General features: G+C 36.2%; 1 protein-coding gene across 12 annotated transcripts in view; it reads left to right on the plus strand.

Annotated features, from left to right (window-relative positions):
- Positions 1 to 21,106, plus strand: part of RANBP17 (RAN binding protein 17) — a 359,547-nt gene that overhangs the window by 47,340 nt on the left and 291,101 nt on the right. For all 12 annotated transcript variants that reach the window (XM_042233660.1, XM_060400223.1, XM_042233661.1 and 9 more), the window contains 2 exons: positions 461 to 633; positions 2,653 to 2,846. In XM_042233660.1, the coding sequence (XP_042089594.1) occupies positions 461 to 633; positions 2,653 to 2,846 (367 nt within the window). The remainder of the gene's footprint in view (positions 1 to 460; positions 634 to 2,652; positions 2,847 to 21,106) is intronic.

Consider the following 21,106-nt stretch of genomic DNA (forward strand, 5'->3'; position numbering starts at 1 on the left):
TTGATAAGATTTGGTAGAGATTTTTAAAAAAACATCGATTAAAGTGCTTTGCTAAAAGTATTCATTGCAAGATTTTAGGAAAAAGTTCTTTGTAACAAATTTTATAATAATAATTTAGAGGCCATCTAATCTAATAATTAAAGAGTGAATTGAGAACTGTGGCAAAATCTATGTGGAGAAATAAAGTTTTACAGATTAGTTTTTGGAAAAATTCTTTTTATAAGTTTGGGGAGAAGTTTTAAAACCATATTTTCCACATGATATCAGCTCTGTTAAAAAATATTCATGGAAAGAAGATTAGAAGGATGTTCACAGAGATTTAAAGTTTGCTATGGTAAATGTTCATTAATGTTAGAATAAGTTTAGTTTTAAATGTATGTTTAGTTATTTTGCCTCTGCAGTTCTTATTCTAGGAAGATATGATATCAGTTTAAATAACATTTGCTTTATTTTTTTGTAGCATTGGGAATTTGCTCCCAACAGTGTTCATTATTTATTAACTCTGTGGCAAAGGATGGTAGCGTCAGTTCCTTTTGTGAAATCAACTGAACCCCACTTATTAGACACTTACGCACCAGAAATCACGAAGGCCTTTATCACTTCTCGCTTGGAATCTGTTGCCGTAGTTGTGAGGTATTGAAAGCTAAGTGTTTTTGTTGAATTTTCATCTTCTGCATCTTGGAATTTTTTTTAAATGGAAGTATAATTTACTTGTGGTAAAATTTGACCTTTTTCAGTTTTATGAGTTCTGACAAATGTATACATTTGAGTTTAACTAACAGTACAATCAAAATATAAAACAGTTCCATCACCCCAGAAAGTTTTTTTAGGTTCCTTTGTAGTCAGACCTTTCCCGATCCTTAGACTCTAGCAATTATTAATCTGTTTTGTTTTCCTAAAATTTTTGCCCCTTTTGAATGCTGCGTAAATGAAATCATATAGTGTGTAGCCCTTTAGTCTGGCTTCTGTCCCTTGGCATAATGCATTTGAAATTTTTCCATTTTATGTTTGTAGTTCTTTACTTTTTATTCTGAATAGTATTTCATTTTATGAATATATCATAGCTTATTAATCCATTCACCATTTGAATTCTTTCTGTGTAAGTGTTCCTATACAGATTTTTGTATGAATGTAAGTTTTTATTTCTCCTGGGTAAATACCTAGGTGTGAGATCTGGGTTGCTAGGTAAATGTGTATTTCACTTTAAAAGAAATTGCCAAACCATTTTCCAAAGTGCCCATCTCGTTCTGCATTCCTGCCAGCAGTTTATGAAAGATCCAATTGCTTTGCATCCTTATCAGCACTTGATATTGTCAGTTTTGAAAACTTTTAGTGATTTTAACAGATGTGATGCCTCGTTGTTGGTTTAAATTGCATTCCCTTAATGACTAATAGAGCTTCCCTGGTGGCTCAGATGGTAAAGTGTCTGCCCGCAATGCTGAGCATCTTTTTGTGCTTATTTACCATTTCTATATACTCTTTGGTAAAATACCTGTCAAATCTGTTGCCCATTTTTTGATTGGGTAGTTTATTTTCTTATATTGAGATGTGAGAGGTTGGTACACTTAGGTCACAAGTTTTTTTATCATACGTGTTTTGCAAATATTTTTTCCAGTACATTGCTTGCCTCTTCATTTCCTTAACAGAGAGAGCCTTTCGAGGAGCAGGAGTTTTAAAGTTTCATGAAGTCCAGATTATCCTTAATGTTTTTCTTCTAGAAGTTTTATAGTTTTAGAATTTAAATTCAGGTCCATAATCCATTTTGAGTTAATTTTTGTATATGATAAGTCTCCATGTTCTTTTTTTTTCCTTTATGTATATTGAAAACTGGTTATCCCTAACACCATTTGTGGAAAAGACTCTCCTTTCTCCACTGAATGGTCTTTACGTTGTTTCCAAAAATTAATTGACCACATATGTATGGTTCTATGTCTGGACTCTATTCTCATTAATCTATGTGTTTCTCCTGCTAATACCCTGCCTTGAGTACTGTAGCCTTATAATAAGCTTTGAGATCAGGTAGTGTGAGTCTTCCACCTTGCTTTTCCCTTTTAAAAATTATTTTGGCTCTTCTTTTGTTTAAATTTTAGGATCATCTTGTCAGTATCTGCAAAAATGTCCTTCTGGAATTTTAACTATGATTTCACTGGATTTGTATATGAATTTATTAATTTAGTGGAAGAATTGACATCTCAGCAATATTGAGTCTTTCAGGCAATGAGTGTGTTTATCTTTTATTTAGCTCTTATTTCTTTCGTCAGGATTTTATAGTATTCAGTCTTTAAATCTTTACATATATTTAATTAAGATTTAATTAGTATTTTATGTTTTCTGATGCCTTTTGAAGGTAATATTTTTCAGATTTACATTTGTAGTTTATGTTAGTATATAGTAATGAATTCTATATATTGATCTGTATGCTAGCAACTTTGTAAACTCACCTGTTAATACGAGTAGCTTTCATATAGTTTCTTAGGTACTTTTATAGACATAATCATCTTTTCAATTATAGACATTTTACATCTTACCTTCAGTGTCTTTTATTTCTTGATCCATGATAGAATTTTGATTTAACTTAAATAGAGTTTATTTGTGGTGAGTAAAAGTATGTCTCATTCTCATGTCTGTCACCCTATTCTTATATATTTACAGAGATAATTTAGATGATCCACTGGAGGATACCACCACTGTGTTTCAGCAGTTGGAGCAGTTGTGCACGGTTAGCAGATGTGAATATGAAAAGACATGCACTCTTCTTGTACAACTGTTTGATCAAAATGCACAGAATTACCAAAAACTTCTGCATTCAGCTTCCAGAATAACTGTGGACATGGCAATTCAGGAAGGTCAGTACATTTTATATGACTATTGTAGCGTATTATGTTGAATTTTAGGTAGCTTCATTAATCAATTTATTTAATAATTTTATTGTAATTTATTTTTATTTATTTCCCCAATTTCTGTTCTAGTAATCAATCAATTTTATTAACCTTCTGGGTATTTTGGTGGCTTGATGATTTTAATTCTTATAAGATTTGCAGGGAATATTTCTCTCTGGAATTAGTATTTAAAAAAGCTGATGATGATCTCTGAGTAGAGTTTATTAACTTATAACTGTCTTTTAAGTAATTATGTTTCCTTCTTAGCTATAGCTGACTAAAAATTTTGAGCCCAATGTTAGCCAGTTAAAAGTTACATGAGACCACATCATGGTTTTATATTTGTTTATTAGCCTTCATCATGGCTTTATTTTATTATTATATTTTAGTTTCACAATTTCCTCTTTATTTTTCATTCTTTACTGAAGAAAGTTTTTATTTCTGTGTATTTCCTTAAATCCTTTCTGGAAGATAGGAAATTAAACACACTTTTCAGATTTTTAGATGAGATGGCTTATGAGGATGGAACTGGCTGTATATATTTCTAATAGGAGGCAGTTTAATCATAGTTCCAGGATGTTTTTCTTTTCCTTTCATGTTTGTTGATTTTATCTTGTTTGGAAAGTGAGTGGTAAGTGATGATAATCAAACTTTCAGTGATTTTCCATCTAAACTCTTTTAAAAAATTCTTTGAAAATTATCCTATATGTTTACAAGATGTCTTCTTAAAATGCCTTTTGTTCATTTTCTGTTTTGCTTTTCAAATCATCCAGTACTGCTGAGGGTCTGGATAGAGAAATAGTTAACCTTCTCTAAATGTTCTCTTCCATGCCTCTCGTTATGAATTAAACGAGGGAGAACTGGCATGTTGTCTCATAGCATTTCGTCTTCATGACTGATTTCTTTTTTTAGTAAGAGTTTTGAAAATTATTAAATATCAAATACATCTAAGTATTGATATATAGTAGCAGTAACAACACCTTCACATAACTTAAGGAGCAGGTCAGTACCAACCTGTGCTGTTGCCTTTTTTCTGCCAGCAGAAAATGCTTGCTGTTTGTTTATCAGTTGATTCCTTTTCTTCATAGTTTTTCTGCTCCTGCTGCTGCTAAGTCACACACACACACACACACACACACACACACACACACACACACAGTCTGAAAATAATGCATAGCTGTGCATATTTTTGAACTTCATATGGACAGAATCAGAATGCACCATTCTTTTGCAGCTTGCTTCGTTTCCCTGTGTTGTGCATGAGAGTGTATATGGGTGCTGCAGATGCAGTTCCTTCGTTTGCACTGCTGCAGTACTGCAGTTTATTGCTGCATTTCTTGTCAATCGGTATTTGTGTTTTCCCTGCTCTCTGCTAATATAATGAATGCTGCTGTAAATCTTGTTATATGTAATCATTATATAGCTTCAGTAGATCATGCCAAACTATATTTTATAAACAGTGATTATACTACTGTATATCCCACCCATTTTGATCCGGTTCCTCACCAACAGCTCATAATGTTAAACTTTTTGTCAGGCTAGTTGAGATAGTATACTTCACACATATTTCACTTTTCACTCCTATGATTATTAACGATGTTTGGTGTTTTATGTTTATTGACTGTTTGCTGTCGTCATCAGTGATATATATGTTCATGACTTTTCATTCTCCTCGTCATTTGGTTTATTGGTCTTTCTCTTGCTGATGGAGCATTTTACAATGTTTTAACACGAATCTTTTAGTTGTTTAAATTGTGAGTATTGCCTCAAGTTTGTGACCTGTCTTTACATATGACTAATGTGTCTGTTCTCTTAGTTTTCATATCAAATTTTGATTAACTCACCTAATCTTTTGAAGAGATGTTATATTTACATTGTCCAGAAAAAAAGAAATTAAAATGTGTTCTGTTCCAGTCTTGTAATCTGTCTTCCTATTCTTTACTGTAACAAATTATGATTCTTGCTAGTTTTGCATCTTTCAAACTTTTCTGTTTGCATATACAGTTAATGAATATGTGAGCTCTTATCCAGTCTTACTTACATAGAATGTGGCATACCACACTCATGCTCTACTTCTTGCTTTTTCTCATTTAACAATGTATTTTATAGTTACTCTCAAATGGAAAATAAAAAGATGAATAATACTTTATTTTTTTAATGTATCATAATTTAATTAACTGTTCTCTCCACTGCTGAGACTCATTTGAATTGTTTGCCATCTTCTGCTATTAAAACTAATGCTATACAGATTAACTTTGTACTTGTCAGTTTCTATTTATGCAAGTGTGTCTGTAGGATAATTTCCAAAAGCAAAGCTACTTCTGGGAGATAGGAATAATCTATTTGTAATTTTTATAAATATTTCCAAATTATTCTCTGTAAGGACTATACCAACTTACCTGTCCACCAACAGTCTATGAGAGTTCCATTTTATTGTCTTCACAGGACAGTTATTACAAACTTTTGAATTTCTGGTGGTCTTATAGGTGAAAAATGATTTCTCAGTCTAATTTAGCATTTTCATATTAGTGATGTTAAACATTGTTTAAGAACTGTTTGGTCTTTTTCTGTAAAAAGAATTACTCATTTTTTGGCTCATTTGTTTTGTTAGGTTGTTTTTTTAAATTGATTTTTCACAGCTCTTTATATTTTAGAAAAATGAACCCCTGGCTTGTCTGTATTAAGAGTTTTTAATATCTTTTTCCTTTTTTTTTCTTGAGTGTACAGTTTGATGAATTTAGCAGATACATAGGCATGTAACTAACACCGCATTCAAGATAGAAAACACTTCTTTCACTCTGTAAATAATTTTCATATGCCCCTCAATTCCATTCCGTAATGCTTGGTCCAGATAACCACTGGTTTTTGTCACTATGGTCCATTTCTTTTAGATTTCTATATAAATGAAATTATGCAGTAGGAGGTCTTTTGTGTTTGACTTTGTTTCCTTAGGATAATGCTTTTGAGGTTCAAATAATATTGTATATGTAAATATTTTGTTCCTTTCTGTTGCTGCGTAGTATTGTATAGTATGGTTTTCTTTTTACTTTGTTTAGCTGTTTACTTAAGAAGTTGCACTTCCAGTTTCTTTGACTTATGAATAATGGTGCTATGACCACTTGCAGACAAGTCTTTGTACCTAAATTTTCCTTTCTCTTGGGTAAATACCTGAGACAAATTGTGGGGTCATGTGAGAAATGCTGCTATGTTATTTTATGAAGTGTACCATTTTTCAGTTCCATTAAGAGTGCTTCACATCTTTGTCATCATTTGATATTGTCTTCTTACTTTCGCTATTCTACTGGGTATATAGTAATAGTATCTCACTGTGGTTGTATTTTGAATTTCCTTGATAATTAATGAAGTTGTGCTTTTTTAGGCCATTCTTATATCTTCCTTTATGAAATGTCTGTTCACATTTTTTTCCCCTTTTTAGATTGGGTTGTTTGTTCTTTTGTACATAGTCTTATTGAAATTCTACGTGTTTTTATATTCTGTATACAGTCCATTTTTCACATACATGTTTACAAATATTTTCTTCCTATCTATCATTTGTCTTTTTAACTCTTAAGAGTTAAACTTTCAATGAGTTACGTTTTAACTGTTAAAACTTTTTAACTCTTTCAGAGAGCAGAAGTTGTGAATTTTGATAATCTGCATTTTCAGTTTTTTATTTATGGCTTTATGGTTTTTGTATTGAAGAAATCTGTGTAACTGAAGTTACAAATAGGTTTTATATTTTTCTTCTAAAAGTTTAATAATTTTAGCTAATACGTTCAGGTCTGTGATCCACTGAATTAATTTCTGTGAATGATGTGAGGTAAGAAGACAGGCCTCCTCCCCAACTCATATAGCTATCAAATTCTAGCAACATTTGCTGATAAGACTTTTTTTCCTTTTGTATTATTCCGTACCTTTGTCAAAAATCAGTTGACCATAGAAGTCTAGGGTCTGTTACTGGACTGTTCTGTACCTTAGGACTAAATGTCTATCCTTATGCCAATATCATGCTGTCTTGCTTGCTATAACTTTACAAGTCCTCAAATCAGGTAATTTAAGTCTCAGTCTTATTCTTCTTTCTCAGAATAGTTTTGTGTTCTACATTTTTTGCTATTGTCTTAATTTTAGCGTCAACTTGTCAATTTCTTTAAAAAACTCATCAGTTTGATTGAGGTTGCCTCAATCTGTGTATCAGTTTGGGCCATCTTAATATCCAGTTCATGGACATGGAATCTTGCTACACTTATTTAGGTATTTTAAATTTTTGTTTTACTGTATTCAGTTCACAGCTATTAAAAATCTTTTACTGAATTTATTCCTCTATATTTTTGATGCTATTATAAATTTTGATAATTCTCTACTATTCTATAAAAGTCCAGAATTGATTTTTGTCTTTGTATCCTGTGACTGCTAAATTTACTTAATAGTTTAAATAGCTGTTTTTGGTAGACTTGTTAGGATTATTTTATATGATAATGTCACCTAAGGTAAAGACAGTTTTATGTCTTATCTTCATGCCATTTATTTCTGTTTCTTTCCTTATTCCACTGGTAGGACCTTTAGTAGAGTATTGAACAAAAGTGGTAAGAATGGATATTCTGGCCTTGTTTCTGTTTGTACATAAAGACAGCATTAATCCTTTAACATTGATAATAAATTTGGTGAAGTTCCCTTCTGTTTCTTAGATTATTTATAATGAATGGGGCATAAATTTCTTTGAATGCTTTTTTTGAACCTACTCAAATGACCTTTGTTTTCTTTTTCATTTTACTAATGTAATTAGTACATTAATTGATTTTCCTGTTAAACAGGCTTTACATTCCTAGGATAAATCCTACTTGGTTATGATATTGTTCTCTTATATAATGTTAGATTCAGTTTGCAAAAATTTTATTTTATGTTGATGTTCATGAAGGATATTTGTCTTTAGTTTTTTTTTTTTATGATGACTTTGGTTTTGGTAATAGGGTAATACTGGCCTCATAAAATAGAAAATGAGTCAAGAAGTGTTTTTGCCTCCTTTATTTTCTGGAAGAATCTGTGTAATATTGGTATTATTTCTTTAGAGTTTGATAGAATTCATCAGTGAAGATTTATAATTATGAATGAGATTTTGTTAATTGATATGGAACTATTCCTATTTCCTCTTGCACTTGGGATCAAATTTAATTCTTTATGTCTTTCAAGGATGACTCTAGTTTTAAATTTACTGGAATAAAGTTACTTCTAATACTCCATTATTATTATTTTGATGTCTGTGGGATCTGAAGTGATGTACTTTCTTCCATTCTTCTTATTTTAAAAATCGAGGTACACTTGCCACATACTAGTTTCAGATGTTCCATGTACATCTGTATACATTCGGTGTTTGTATATATTGGGAAATAATCACCAGAAAAAGTCTAGTTAACGTGCCTCACTGTACATGATTACACATTTTTTTGTATGTGATGAGAACTTTTGGCAAGATCTACTGTTTCAGCAGCTTTTGAATATGCAATACAGTGTTACCATGATATACATTACGTCCTCATGACATTTATTTTTATAACTGAAAGTTTGTACCTTTTCCCCAACTTCATCCATTTGATAATTTTTGCTTTTTCTCTTTTTCCCTGATAGACTGACTGGACATTTATCAATTTTCTTAATTATTTCCAGAAATCAGCTGTTAGTTTCACTGATTAAAAAAATTTTGTTTATTTTTTATTTCTTGAGTTTTATGGGAGGCAGATTTCTTATTTTCTACCCTATACTTTTGATTTTACTTCATCTTTTCAAATTTTGGATGGAAGTGTCACATCTTTAATTTTTAGACTTTTTGTGGTTTTCTAATTAAAAACATTTAAAGCTATAAATTCTGGCTTAAGCATTGCTTTACCTGTATATCATGAATTTTGATCTTTTATTTTCATTATCATTTAGTTAAGATATTTTCTAGTCTCTTATTTCTTTGTTACTTTATGGATTATTAGAAGTATGCTTTTATATTCTAAATAAAATATTTGGGTTTTCCTAGTTATCTTATTGTTCCTGATTTCAAATTTAATTCTATCTTGGGCAAAATAATTTTGTATGATTTCAGATATTAAGTTTATTAAGACTTGTTTTATGACAAAGCATACGGTCTATCATGGCAAACATACCATGTACACTTGAAAAGCATATACACTTTACCATAAATGGGTACAGTAGCAGTAAATAGAAATTAAGTCAAGATGATTAATAGTATTATGCAGGTATTCTTTGTTTTCATTTTTCTTTTTGTCTATGTCTTTTATTTACAGAGAAAGAAGTACTAAATCTCCAAATACAATTGTGGAATAGTCAATTGTTTTTAATCACTAAGTCATGTCTGACTCTTTGTGATCCCAGGAAATATAGCCTGGCAGGCTCCTCTGTCCATGAGATTTCCTAGGCAGGAATACTGAAGTGGGTTGCTATTTCTTTCTCCAGGAATAGTCCATATTACTTTTAACTTTCAGTTTTTGCTTCATTTAGACTTTTATTATCTTCTTTACTAATTGATCCTTTTATCCAGTACTGTCTCATGGTTTCTGTTTACATGGGCTATCCTTCACCATCCATTTACTTTCAGTCTATCTGTGTCTTTATTTTTAGAGCGCATCTCTTGTAGATGGTGTATTTGTTGTTCTTTGTTCAGTTGGTCAGCCATGTCTGACTGTGACCCCATGGACTGCAGGCTTCCTGGTCCTTCACTGTCTCCCAGACTTTGTTCAAACTCATGTCCATTGAGTCAATGGTGCCATCCAACCACCTCATCCTCTGTCGACCCCTTCTCCTCCTGCCCCCAATCCCTCCCAGCATCAGAGTCTTTTCCAGTGAGTCAACTCTTCGTATGAGCTGGCCAAAGTACTGGAGTTTCAGCTTCAGCATCATTCCCTCCAAAGAAATCCCAGGGTTGATCTCCTTCAGAATGGACTGGTTGGATCTCCTTGCAGTCCAAGGGACTCTCAAGAGTCTTCTCCAATACCACAGTTCAAAAGCGTCAATTCTTTGGCACTCAGCTTTCTTCACAGTCCAACTCTCACATCTATACGTGACCATAGGAAAAACCATAGCCTTGACCAGACGGACCTTTGTTGGCAAAATGATGTCTCTGCTTTTTAATATGCTGTCTAGGTTTGTCATAGCTTTTCTTCCAAGGAGCAAGCATCTTGTAATTTCATGGCTGCAGTCACTCACCATCTCCAGTGATTTTGGAGCCCAAGTAAATAAATTCTGTCACCATTTCCATTTTTTTGCCATGAAGTGGTAGAACCAGATTCCATCTATTTGCCATGAAGTGGTAGAACCAGATACCATGATCTTAGTTTTTTGAATGTTGAGTTTTAAGCCAGCTTTTTCACTCTCCTGTTTCACCTTCATCAAGAGGCTCTTTAGTTCCTCTTTGCTTTCTGCCATTACAGTATAGTTATTCCCTTAAAAAAAAAAAGAATCACTTCTGACAATCTCTGTCTTTTGATTTAAATGTTTAGTTCATTTACAGAATGAAGTGGAAGAGGACTGTCACCTCAGTACCATTTAAACTGCTTCTCTAGAATAAAGTTTTTCATACCACACTGGTAGTCTGTATTTAGGCCACAAACCATGGGAGGTCTGACTTGAGGGTTTTCCCCCTATCCTGTGACTAATGTGGAAGTCAAGTTAGACAACTTCCTGTTTTGTCTTTCTTTTTCTAGAGGAGGGGTTTTGTTTTTTTTTTTTTTTAAACCCCTCCAGTTCCCTTTATCTCTAAGAGTTTCTTACTGGAGTCCTCATATTGGGCATAGCATAGGCATGGTCCTTCAAATAAGCTCAGGTTCTGTAGTTGTCAGTCTGAATGTCTTTCAGTTTTGGCCTAGATGTCTTTTTTGACCTTTGTGGATTTATGTTTCTCTCTTACCAATTCAGTAATATATTTGGTGCCTTTATGCAAAGTAGAAAAAAACCAGCTTTTCTTCTATGCAAGTGTAGGACCCTCAGTTTAGTTGAGTTCAGTCACAGAGTCATGTCTGACTCTTGCGACCCCATGGACTGCATGTAGCCAGGCTTCCCTGTTCGTACTGCTGGAACTTGCTCAAACTCATGTCCATTGAGTTGGTGATGCCACCCAACCAGCTCATCCTTCGTTGTCCTCTACTCCTCCTGGCTTCAGTCTTTCCCAGCATCAGGGTCTTTTCTAGTGAGTCAGTTCTTTGCATCAGGTGGCCAAAGTATTGGAGTTTCTGCATCAGCATCAGTCCTTCCAATGAATATTGAGGGCTGATCTCCTTTAGAATGGACTGGTTGGAATTCCTTGCAGTCCTGGGGACTCTCAAGAGTCTTCTCCAACACCACAGTTCAAAAGGACCAGTTCTTTGGAGCTCAGCATTCTTTATGGTCCAACTCTCGCATCCATACATGACTCCTGGAAAAACCATAGCTTTGACTAGACGGACCTTTGTCAACAAACGAATGTTTCTGCTTTTTAATATGCTGTCTTGGTTGGTCACAGCATTTCTTCAAGGAGCAAGCATCTTTTAATTTCATGCCAGCAGTCACTCACCAGCTCCAGTAATTTTGGAGCCCAAGAAAATAAAGTCTGTCATTGTTTCCATTGTTTCCCCATCTCTTTGCCATGAAGTGATGGGACCAGATGGATCAAGGGATCAAGTGATGGTATCAAGGCATGACTGGGTGCCATGATCATAGTTTTCTGAGTGTTGAGTTTTAAGCCACATTTTTCACTCAACTCTTTCACTTTCATCAAGAGGCTGTTTAGTTCCTCTTTGCTTTCTGCCATAAGGGTGGTGTCATCTGCATATCTGAGGTTATTGATATTTCTCCCTGAAGTCTTGATTCCAGTTTGTGCTTTATCTAGCCCTGCACTTCGCTTGATGTTGAATAAGCAGTGTGACAATATGCAGCCTTGATGTACTCTTTCTCAATTTGGAACCAGTCCATTGTTCCATGTCTGGTTCTAACTGTTGCTTCTTAACCTACATACAGATTTCTCAGGAGGCAAGTAAGGTGGTCTGGTATTCCCATCTTTTTAAGCATTTTCCACAGCTGTTGTGATCCACACAGTCAAAGACTTTGCGGTATACAGTAAAGCAGGAGCAGAAGCATTTCTGTAACTATCTTGGTTTTTCTATGATCCTACAGATGTTGGCAATTTGATCTCTGGTTCCTCTGCCTTTCTAAATCCAGCTTAAATATCTGTAAGTTCTCAGTTCACGAACTATTAAAACCTGGTTTGGAGAATTTTGAGCACTACTTTACTAGCATGTGAGATGAGTGCAGTTGTGTAGTAGTTTGAGCATTCTTTGGCATTCCCTTTCTTTGGAATTGGAATGAATACTAACTTTTTCCAGTCCTGGCCACTGCTGAGTTTTCCTAATTTGCTGGCAAATTGAGTGCAGCACTTTAACAGCATCATCTTTTAGGATTTGAAATAGCTCAGCTGGAATCCATCACCTCCACTAGCTTTTGTTCGTAGTGATGCTTCCTAAGGACCACTTGACTTCACACTCCAGGATGTCTGGCTCTAGGTGAGTGACCACATGAACACACCCTCTTCTGTGTCTTATTGCCACCTCTTCTTAATATCTTCTGCTTCTGTTAGGTCCATACCATTTCTGTCCTTTATTGTGCCTATGTTTGCATGAAATGTTCCCTTGGTATCTCTAATTTTCTTTTCTTTTTTTTAAAATGTCCTCCTTTGTGATAATGCTTTATTTTTTTAATATAAATTTATTTATTTTAATTAGAAGCTAATTCCTTTATAATATTATAGTGGATTTTGCCATACATTGACATAAATCAGCCATGGGTGTACATGTGTTCCCCATCCTGAACCCCCCTCCCTTCTCCCTCCCCCATCCCATCCCTCCGGGATGGGTCATCCCAGTGCACCAGCCCTGAGCACCCTGTCTCATGAATCGAACCTGGACTGGCGATCTCTTTCCATATGATAATGTACATGTTTCAGTGCCATTCTCCCAAATCATTCCGAGCACCCTGTCTCATGAATCGAACCTGGACTGGCGATCTCTTTCACATATGATAATGTACATGTTTCAGTGCCATTCTCCCAAATTATTCCATCCTTGCCCTCTCCCACAGAGTCCAAAAGACTGTTCTGTACATCTGTGTCTCTCTTGCTGTCTTGCATGTAGGGCTATCGTTACCACATTTCTAAATTCCATATATATGCGTTAGTATACTGTATTGGTGTTTTTCTTTCTGGCTTACTTCACTCTGTATAATAGACTCCAGTTTCATCCACCTCATTAGAACTGATTCAAATGTATTCTTTAATATTCCATTGTGTATATGTACCACAGCTTTCTTCATTTGTCTGCTGATGGACATCTAGGCTGCTTCCATGTCCTGGCTATTATAAACAGTGTTGCGATGAACATTGTGGTACACGTGTCTCTTTCAATTCTGGTTTCCTCGGTGTGCATGCCCAGCAGTGGGATTGCTAGGTCATATGGCAGTTCTATTTCCAGTTTTTTTAAGGAATCTCCACACTGTTCTCCATAGTGGCTGTACTAGTTTGCATTCCTTGTGAGAGGGTTCCCTTTTCTCCACACCCTCTTCAGCATTTATTGCTTGTAGACTTTTGGATAGCAGCCATTCTGACTGGTGTGAAATGGGACCTCATTGTGGTTTTGATTTGCATTTCTCTGATAATGAGTGACGCTGAACATCTTTTCTTTTCATGTTTTTGTTAGCCACCTATATGTCTTCTTTGGACAAATATCTATTTAGTTCTTTGGCCCATTTTTTGATTGGGTCATTTATTTTTCTGGAATTGAGCTGCAGGAGTTGCTTGTATATTTTTGAGATTAATTCTTTGTCAGTTGCTTCATTTGCTATTATTTTCTCCCATTCTTGAGGCTGTCTTTTCACCTTGCTTATAGTTTCCTTTGTTGTGCAAAAGCTTTTAAGTTTAATTAGGTCCCATTTGTTTTATTTTTGCTTTTATTTCCGTTACTCTGGGAGGTGGGTCATAGAGGATCCTGCTGTGATTTATGTCGGAGAGTGTTTTGCCTATGCTTTCCTTTACGAGTTTTATAGTATCTGATCTTACGTTTAGATCTTTAATCCATTTTGAGTTTGTTTTTGTATATGGTGTTAGAAAGTGTTCTAGTTTCATTCTTTTATGAGTGACCAGTTTTCCCAGCACCAGTTGTAAAAGAGATTGTCTTTTCTCCATTGTCTATTCTTGCCTCCTTTGTCAAAGATAAGGTGTCCATAGGGGTGTGTTGGTTTATTTCTGGGCTTTCTGCTTTGTTCCATTGATCTATACTTCTATCTTTGTGCCAGTACCATACTGTCTTGATGACTGTAGCTTTGTAGTAGAGCCTGAGGTCAGGCAGGTTGATTCCTCCAGTTCCATTCTTCTTTCTCAAGATTGCTTTGACCATTCGAGGTTTTTTGTATTTCCAGACAAATTGTGAAATTATTTGTTCTAGTTCTGTGAAAAATACCACTGGTAGCCTGATAGGGATTGCATTGAATGTATAGATTGCTTTGGGTAGTATACTCATTTTCACTATATTGATTCTTCCAATACATGAACATGGTATATTTCTCTATCTATTTGTGTCCTCTGATTTCTTTCATCAGTGTTTTATAGTTTTCTATATATAGGTCTTTTGTTTCTTTAGGTAGATATATTCCTAAGTATTTTATTCTTTTCATTGCAATGGTGAATAGAATTGTTTCCTTAATTTCTCTTCCAGTTTTCTCAGTTAGTGTATAGGAATGCAAGAGATTTCTGTGTGTTAATTTTATATCCTGCAACTTGACTATATTCATTGATTAGCTCTAATAATTTTCTGGTGGAATATTTAGGATTTTCTGTGTAGAGGATCATGTCATCTGCAAACAGTGAGAGTTTTACTTCTTCTTTTCCAATCTGGATTCTTTTCTTTCTTTTTCTGCTCTGATTGCTGTGGCCAAAACTTCCAAAACTATGTTGAATAGTAGTGGTGAGAGTGGGCACTCTTGTCTTGTTCCTGACTTAGGGGAAATGCTTTCAAATTTTCACCATTGAGGATAATGTTTGTTGTGGGGTTGTCATATATAGCTTTTATTATGTTGAGGTATGTTCCTTCTATTCCTACTTTCTGGAGGTTTTTATCATAAGTGGATGTTGGATTTTGTCAAAGGCTTTCTCTGCATCTGTTGAGATAATCATATTTTTTTTATCTTTCAATTTGTTAATGTGGTGTATTATGTTGATTGATTTGCAAATATTGAAGAATCCTTGCATCCCTAGGATAAAGCCCACTTGGACATGATGTATGATCTTTTTAATATGTTGTTGGATTCTGTTTGCTAGAATTTTGTTAAGGATTTTTGCATCTATATTCATCAGTGATATTGGCCTGTAGTTTTCTCTTTTTGTGGCATCTTTGTCAGGTGTTGGTATTAGGGTGATGGTGGCCTCATAGAATGAGTCTGGAAGTTTACCTTCCTCTGCAGTTTTCTGGAGGAGTTTGAGTAGAATAGGTGTTAGCTCTTCTCTAAATTTTTGGTAGAATTCAGCTGTGAAGCCATCTGGTCCTGGGCTTTTGTTTGTTGGAAGATTTCTGATTACAGTATCAATTCCTGTGCTTGTGATGGGTCTGTTAAGATTTTCTATTTCTTCCTGGTTCAGTTTTGGAAAGTTGTACTTTTCTAAGACTTTGTCCATTTCTTCCAAGTTGTCCATTTCATTGGTATAAAGTTGCTGATAGTAGTCTCTTATGAGCCTTTGTATTTCTGTGTTGTCTGTTGTGATTTCTCCACTTCATTTCTAATTTTGTTGATTTGATTCTTCTCCCTTTGTTTCTTGATGAGTCTGGCTAACGGTTTGTCAATTTTATTTATCTTCACAAAGAATCAGCTTTTTGCTTTGTTGATTTTTGCTGTGTCTCTTTTGTTCCTTTTGCATTTATATCTGCCCTAATTTTTAAGATTTCTTTCCTTCTACTAACCCTGGGGTTCTTCATTTCTTCTTTTACTAGTTGTTTTAGGTGTAGAGTTAGGTTATTTATTTGACTTTTTTCTTGTTTCTTGAGGTTAGCCTGTATTGCTATGAACCTTCCCCCTTAGCACTGCTTTTACAGTGTCCCATAGGTTTTGAGTTGTTGTGTTTTCATTTTCATTTGTTTCTATGCATATTTTGATTTCTTATGTGATTTCTTCTGTGATTTGTTGGTTATTCAGCAGCATGTTGTTCAGCCTCCATATGTTGGAATTTTTAATAGTTTTTCTCCTGTTCAGTTCAATTTAGTTCAGTTGCTCAGTCATGTCCAACTCTTTGAGACTCCATGAATCATAGCACGCCAGGCCTCCCTGTCCATCAGCAACTCCTGCAGTCTACCCAAACTCATGTCCATGGAGTCAGTGATGCCGTCCAGCCATCTCATCTTCTGTTGTCCCCTTCTCCTTCTGCCCCTAATCCCTCCCAGCATCAGAGTCTTTTCCAATGAGTCAACTCTTCGCATGAGGTAGCCAAAGTATTGGAGTTTCAGCTTTAGCATCAGTCCTTCCATTGAACACCCAGGACTGATCTCCTTTAGGATGGATTGGTTGGATCTCCTGGCAGTCCAAGGGACTCTCAAGAGTCTTCTCCAACACCACAGTTCAAAAGCATCAATTCTTCAGTGCTCAGCTTTCTTCACAGTCCAACTCTCACATCCACACACAACCACTGGAAAAACCATAGCCTCGACTAGACGGACCTTTGTTGTCCAAGTAATATCTCTGCTTTTTCATATGCTATCTAGGTTGCTCATAACTTTTCTTCCAAGGAGTACGCGTCTTTTAATTTCACGGCTGCAGTCACCATCTGCAGTGATTTTGGAGCCCCCAAATAAAGTCTGACACTGTTTCCACTGGTTCCCCATCTATTTCCCATGAAGTGATGGGACCAGATGCCATGATCTTCGTTTTCTGAATGTTCAGCTTTAAGCCAACTTTTTCACTCTCCACTTTCACTTTCATCAAGAGGCTTTTCAGTTCCTCTTCACTTTCTGCTATAAGGGTGGTGTCATCTGCATATCTGAGGTTATCGATATTTCTCCCGGCAATCTTGATTCCAGCTTGTGTTTCTTCCAGTCCAGCGTTTCTCATGATGTACTCTGCATATAAGTTAAATAAGCAGGGTGACAATATACAGCCTTGATGTACTCCTTTTCCAGTTTGGAACCAGTTGTTCCATGTCCAGTTCTAACTGTTGCTTCCTGACCTCCATATAGGTTTCTCAAGAGGCAAGTCAGGTAGTCTGGTATTCCCATCTCTTTCAGAGTTTGCCATAGTTTATTGTGATCCACACAGTCAAAGTCAAAGGCTTTGGCATAGTCAATAAAGTAGAAATAGATATTTCTCTGGAACTCTCTTGCTTTTTTGATGTTCCAGCAGCTGTTGGCAATTTGATCTCTGGTTCCTCTGCCTTTTCTAAAACCAGCTTGAACATCTGGAATTTTCTCCTGTAGACATCTAATCTTACTGCACTGTGGTCAGAAAGATGCTTGGAATTATTTCAGCTTTCTTTGAATTTACCAAGGCTAGTTTTATGGCCCTGGATGTGATCTATCCTGGAGAAGATTCCATGTGCACTTGAGAAAAAGGTGAAATTCATTATTTTGGGTTGAAATGTCCTATAGATATCGATTAGGTCTAACTGGTCTATTGTATCATTTAAAGTTTGTGTTTGCTTGTTAAATTTCTGTTTACTTTATCTATCCATAGGTGTGAGTGGGATATTAAAGTCTCCCACTATTATTGTGTTATTGTTAATTTCCCCTTTCATACTTGTTAGCATTTACGTTACATATTGCGGTGCTCCTATGTTGGGTGCATATATATTTATAATTGTTATATCTTCTTCTTGGATTTATCCTGTGATCATTATGTAGTATCTTTCTTTGTCTCTTTTCACAGCCTTTATTTTAAAGTCTATTTTAGCTGATATGAGTGTTGCTACTCCTTCTTTCTTTTAGTCTCTTTGTGTGGAGTATCTTTTTCCAGCCCTTCACTTTCAGTTTCTGTGTGTCCCTTGTTTTGAGGTGGGTCTCTTGTAGGTAATATATATAAGGGTCTTGTTTTTGTGTCCATTCAGCCAGTCTTTGTCTTTTGGTTGGGGCATTCAACCCGTTTACATTTAAGGTAATTATTGATAAGTCCCTTGGACTGCTATTAGATCCAACCAGTGCATCCTAAAGGAGATCAGTCCTGGATGTTCATTGGAAGGACTGATGCTGAGGCTGAAACTCCAGTACTTTGGCAACCTCATGCAAAGAGTTGACTCATTGGAAAAGACCCTGATGCTGGGAGCGATTGGGGGCCGGAGGAGAAGGGGACGACAGAGGATGAGATGGCTGGATGGCATCACTGACTTGATGCACATGAGTTTAAGTGAACTCCGGGAGTTGGTGATGACCAGGGAGGCCTGGCATGCTGCGATTCATGGGGTCGCAGAGTCGGACACGACTGAGCGACTGAACTGACGGACTGATGATCCTGTTGCCATTCCTTTGTTGTTTTGGGTTCAAGTTTATGCATCCTTTCTGTGTTTCCTGTCTAGAGAAGATCCTTTAGCATTAGTTGGAGAGCTGGTTTGGTGTTGCTGAATTCTCTCAGCTTTTGCTTGTCTGTAAAGCTTTTGATTTCTCCTTCATATTTGAATGAGATCCTTACTGGGTACAGTAATCTGGGCTGTAGCTTTTTCCATTGCATCACTTTAAGTATGTCCTGCCATTCTCTTCTGGCCTGAAGAGTTTCTATTGAAAGATAGCTGTTCGTTATGGGAACCCCTTGTGTGTTATTTGTTGTTTTTCCCTTGCTGCTTTTAATGTTTGTTCTTTGTGTTTGATCTTTGTTAATTTGATTAATATGTATCTTGGCATGTTTCGCCTTGGGTTTATCCTGTTTGGAACTCTGGGTTTCTTGGACTTGGGTGACTATTTCCTTCCCTATTATCTCCTCAAGTATTTTCTCATGGCCTTTCTTTTTGTCTTCTTCTTCTGGGACTCTTATGATTCAAATGTTGGGGCATTTAACATTGTCCCAGAGGTCTCTGAGGTTGTCCTCATTTCTTTTAATTCTTTTTTCTTTTTTTCCTCTCTGCTTCATTTATTTCTAACCTTCTGTCTTCTACCTCACGTATCCTATCTTCTGCCTCCGTTATTCTATTGTTGGTTCCCTCCAGAGTGTTTTTGATCTCATTTATTACATTATTCATTATATATCGACTCTTTTTTAATTCTTCTAAGTCCTTGTTAAACATTTCTTACATCTTCTCAATCCTTGTCTCCAGGCTATTTATCTGTAACTCCAGTTTGTTTTCAAGATTTTGGATCATTTTCACTATCATTATTCTGAATTCTTTATCTCTTCCTCTTTTGTTTGGTTTGGTGGGCATTTATCCTGTTCCTTTATCTGCTGATTATTTCTCTGCCTTTTCATCTTGTTTGTATTGCTGTGTTTGGGGTGGCCTTTCCATATTCTGGCAGTTTGTGGTTCCTCTTTATTGTGGAGGTTCCTCTCTGTGGGTGGAGTTGGATGGGTGGCTTATGAAGGTTTCCTGGTTAGGGAAGCTTGTGTTGGTGTTCTGGTGGGTGGAGCTGGATTTCTTCTCTCTGGAGTGCAATGAAGTTTCCAATAGTGAGTATTGAGATGTCAGTGGGTTTGGTGTGACTTTGAGCAGCCTGTATATTGAAGCTCAGGGCTATGTTCCTGCTTTGCTGGAGAATTTGCATGGTATGTCTTGCTCTGGAACTTGTTGGCTCTTGGGTGGTGCTTGGTTTCAGTGTAGGTATGGAGGCTTTTGATGAGCTCTTATCAATGAATGTTTCCTGGAGTCAGGAGTTCTCTGGTGTTCTCAGGTTTTATACTTAAGCCTCCTGCCTCTGGTTTTCAGTCTTATTCTTACAGTAGCCTCAAGACTTCTCCATCTATACAGCACCCATGATAAAACATCTAGGTTAATGATGAAAAGTTTCTCCACAGTGAGGGAAGCCAGAGAGGTTCACAGAGTTAAATGGAGAAGAGAAGAGGGAGGAGGGAGATAGAGGTGACCAGGAGGAAAAGAGGGGGAATCAAAAGAGGAGAGAGCAAGCTAGCCAGTAATCACTTCCTTATGTGCGCTCCACAGTCTGGGCCACTCAGAGATGTTCTCCGAGTTATACAGAGAAGAGAAGAGGGAGGAAGGAGACAGAGGTGGCCAGGATAATGGGGGGAATCAAAAGGAGAGAGACAGATCCAGTCAGTAAATCAGTTCCCTAAGTGTACTCCACCATCCATCCAGAATACACAGAGAGATTCACAGAGTTGGGTAGAGAAGAGAAGAGGGAGGGAGGAGATAGAGGCAACCTGGTGGAGAAAAAGGAGGAGAGAGCAGGGGGAGAGAGCAGTCAGGCCAGTAATCTCACTCCCAAGTGAAAATGAGTACTGAAGATTGGGTTCTTAAAGGTACAAAATTGATAACAAATACCAAAAAGCAAAGATTAAAAATCTAGAGTAAATGTTAGATTCTCAAAAATACAATATTAAAAAAAGAAACAAAGTCACAAAAATTATAAAAAATATATATAAAGTTTGCTTTAAAAATAGGGAATTTGTTTTTGCAGGGTAATAGTAGGTTATAAAAATGAAAATTAGAGGAGTAATAGAGGACTTAAAAATTTTTCAAAATTTAAGAAATGATAATAGTAAAAATATATCTCAGAGTTTCTCTGGAGCCGCTGCCTACAGTGTGGGGTCAGTTCATTTTCAGATAGTTCCTTGATCAGACTTACGCTTCTTCTCAGGGTCTGTAGGCCCCTTCCTATGTAGTCGGTGCTAACTACAGAGTTTTAATTGTTGCATCTGTCATTTCCAAAGTGGTTCCCTCTGTTTATTTTAGCTTCTTCTGTTTGCTGGCCTCTTCAGTGTCTAATTTCCGCCCTGACACAAGGGGGGCGGTGGTGGTCACTTTTCTGGGCTCACTTGTTCAGTCTTCTGTGGGGAGGGAAGAACACTGCAAACATGTATCACTGGCGTGTGTGGGGAGTGCCCACAGTGTTTCAGCCACACTGGGTTTGCCCCCCTCATGACGTGTGCTTTCATGTGCTACACTTCTCAGGCTCTAGGTTGCTCTGCCGGAAACTGTCTGAGGCAGACCCTGAGCTGTATGCACTTCCCAGGTCTAAGTCGCTCAGGTTCAGGTTCTTGGGTACTCCACAAAGGCGCAGACTCAGTTGGGC

The sequence above is a fragment of the Ovis aries genome, chromosome 16 (genome assembly GCF_016772045.2).
Source record: "Ovis aries strain OAR_USU_Benz2616 breed Rambouillet chromosome 16, ARS-UI_Ramb_v3.0, whole genome shotgun sequence".
In the NCBI taxonomy this organism is placed as follows: domain Eukaryota; kingdom Metazoa; phylum Chordata; class Mammalia; order Artiodactyla; family Bovidae; genus Ovis; species Ovis aries.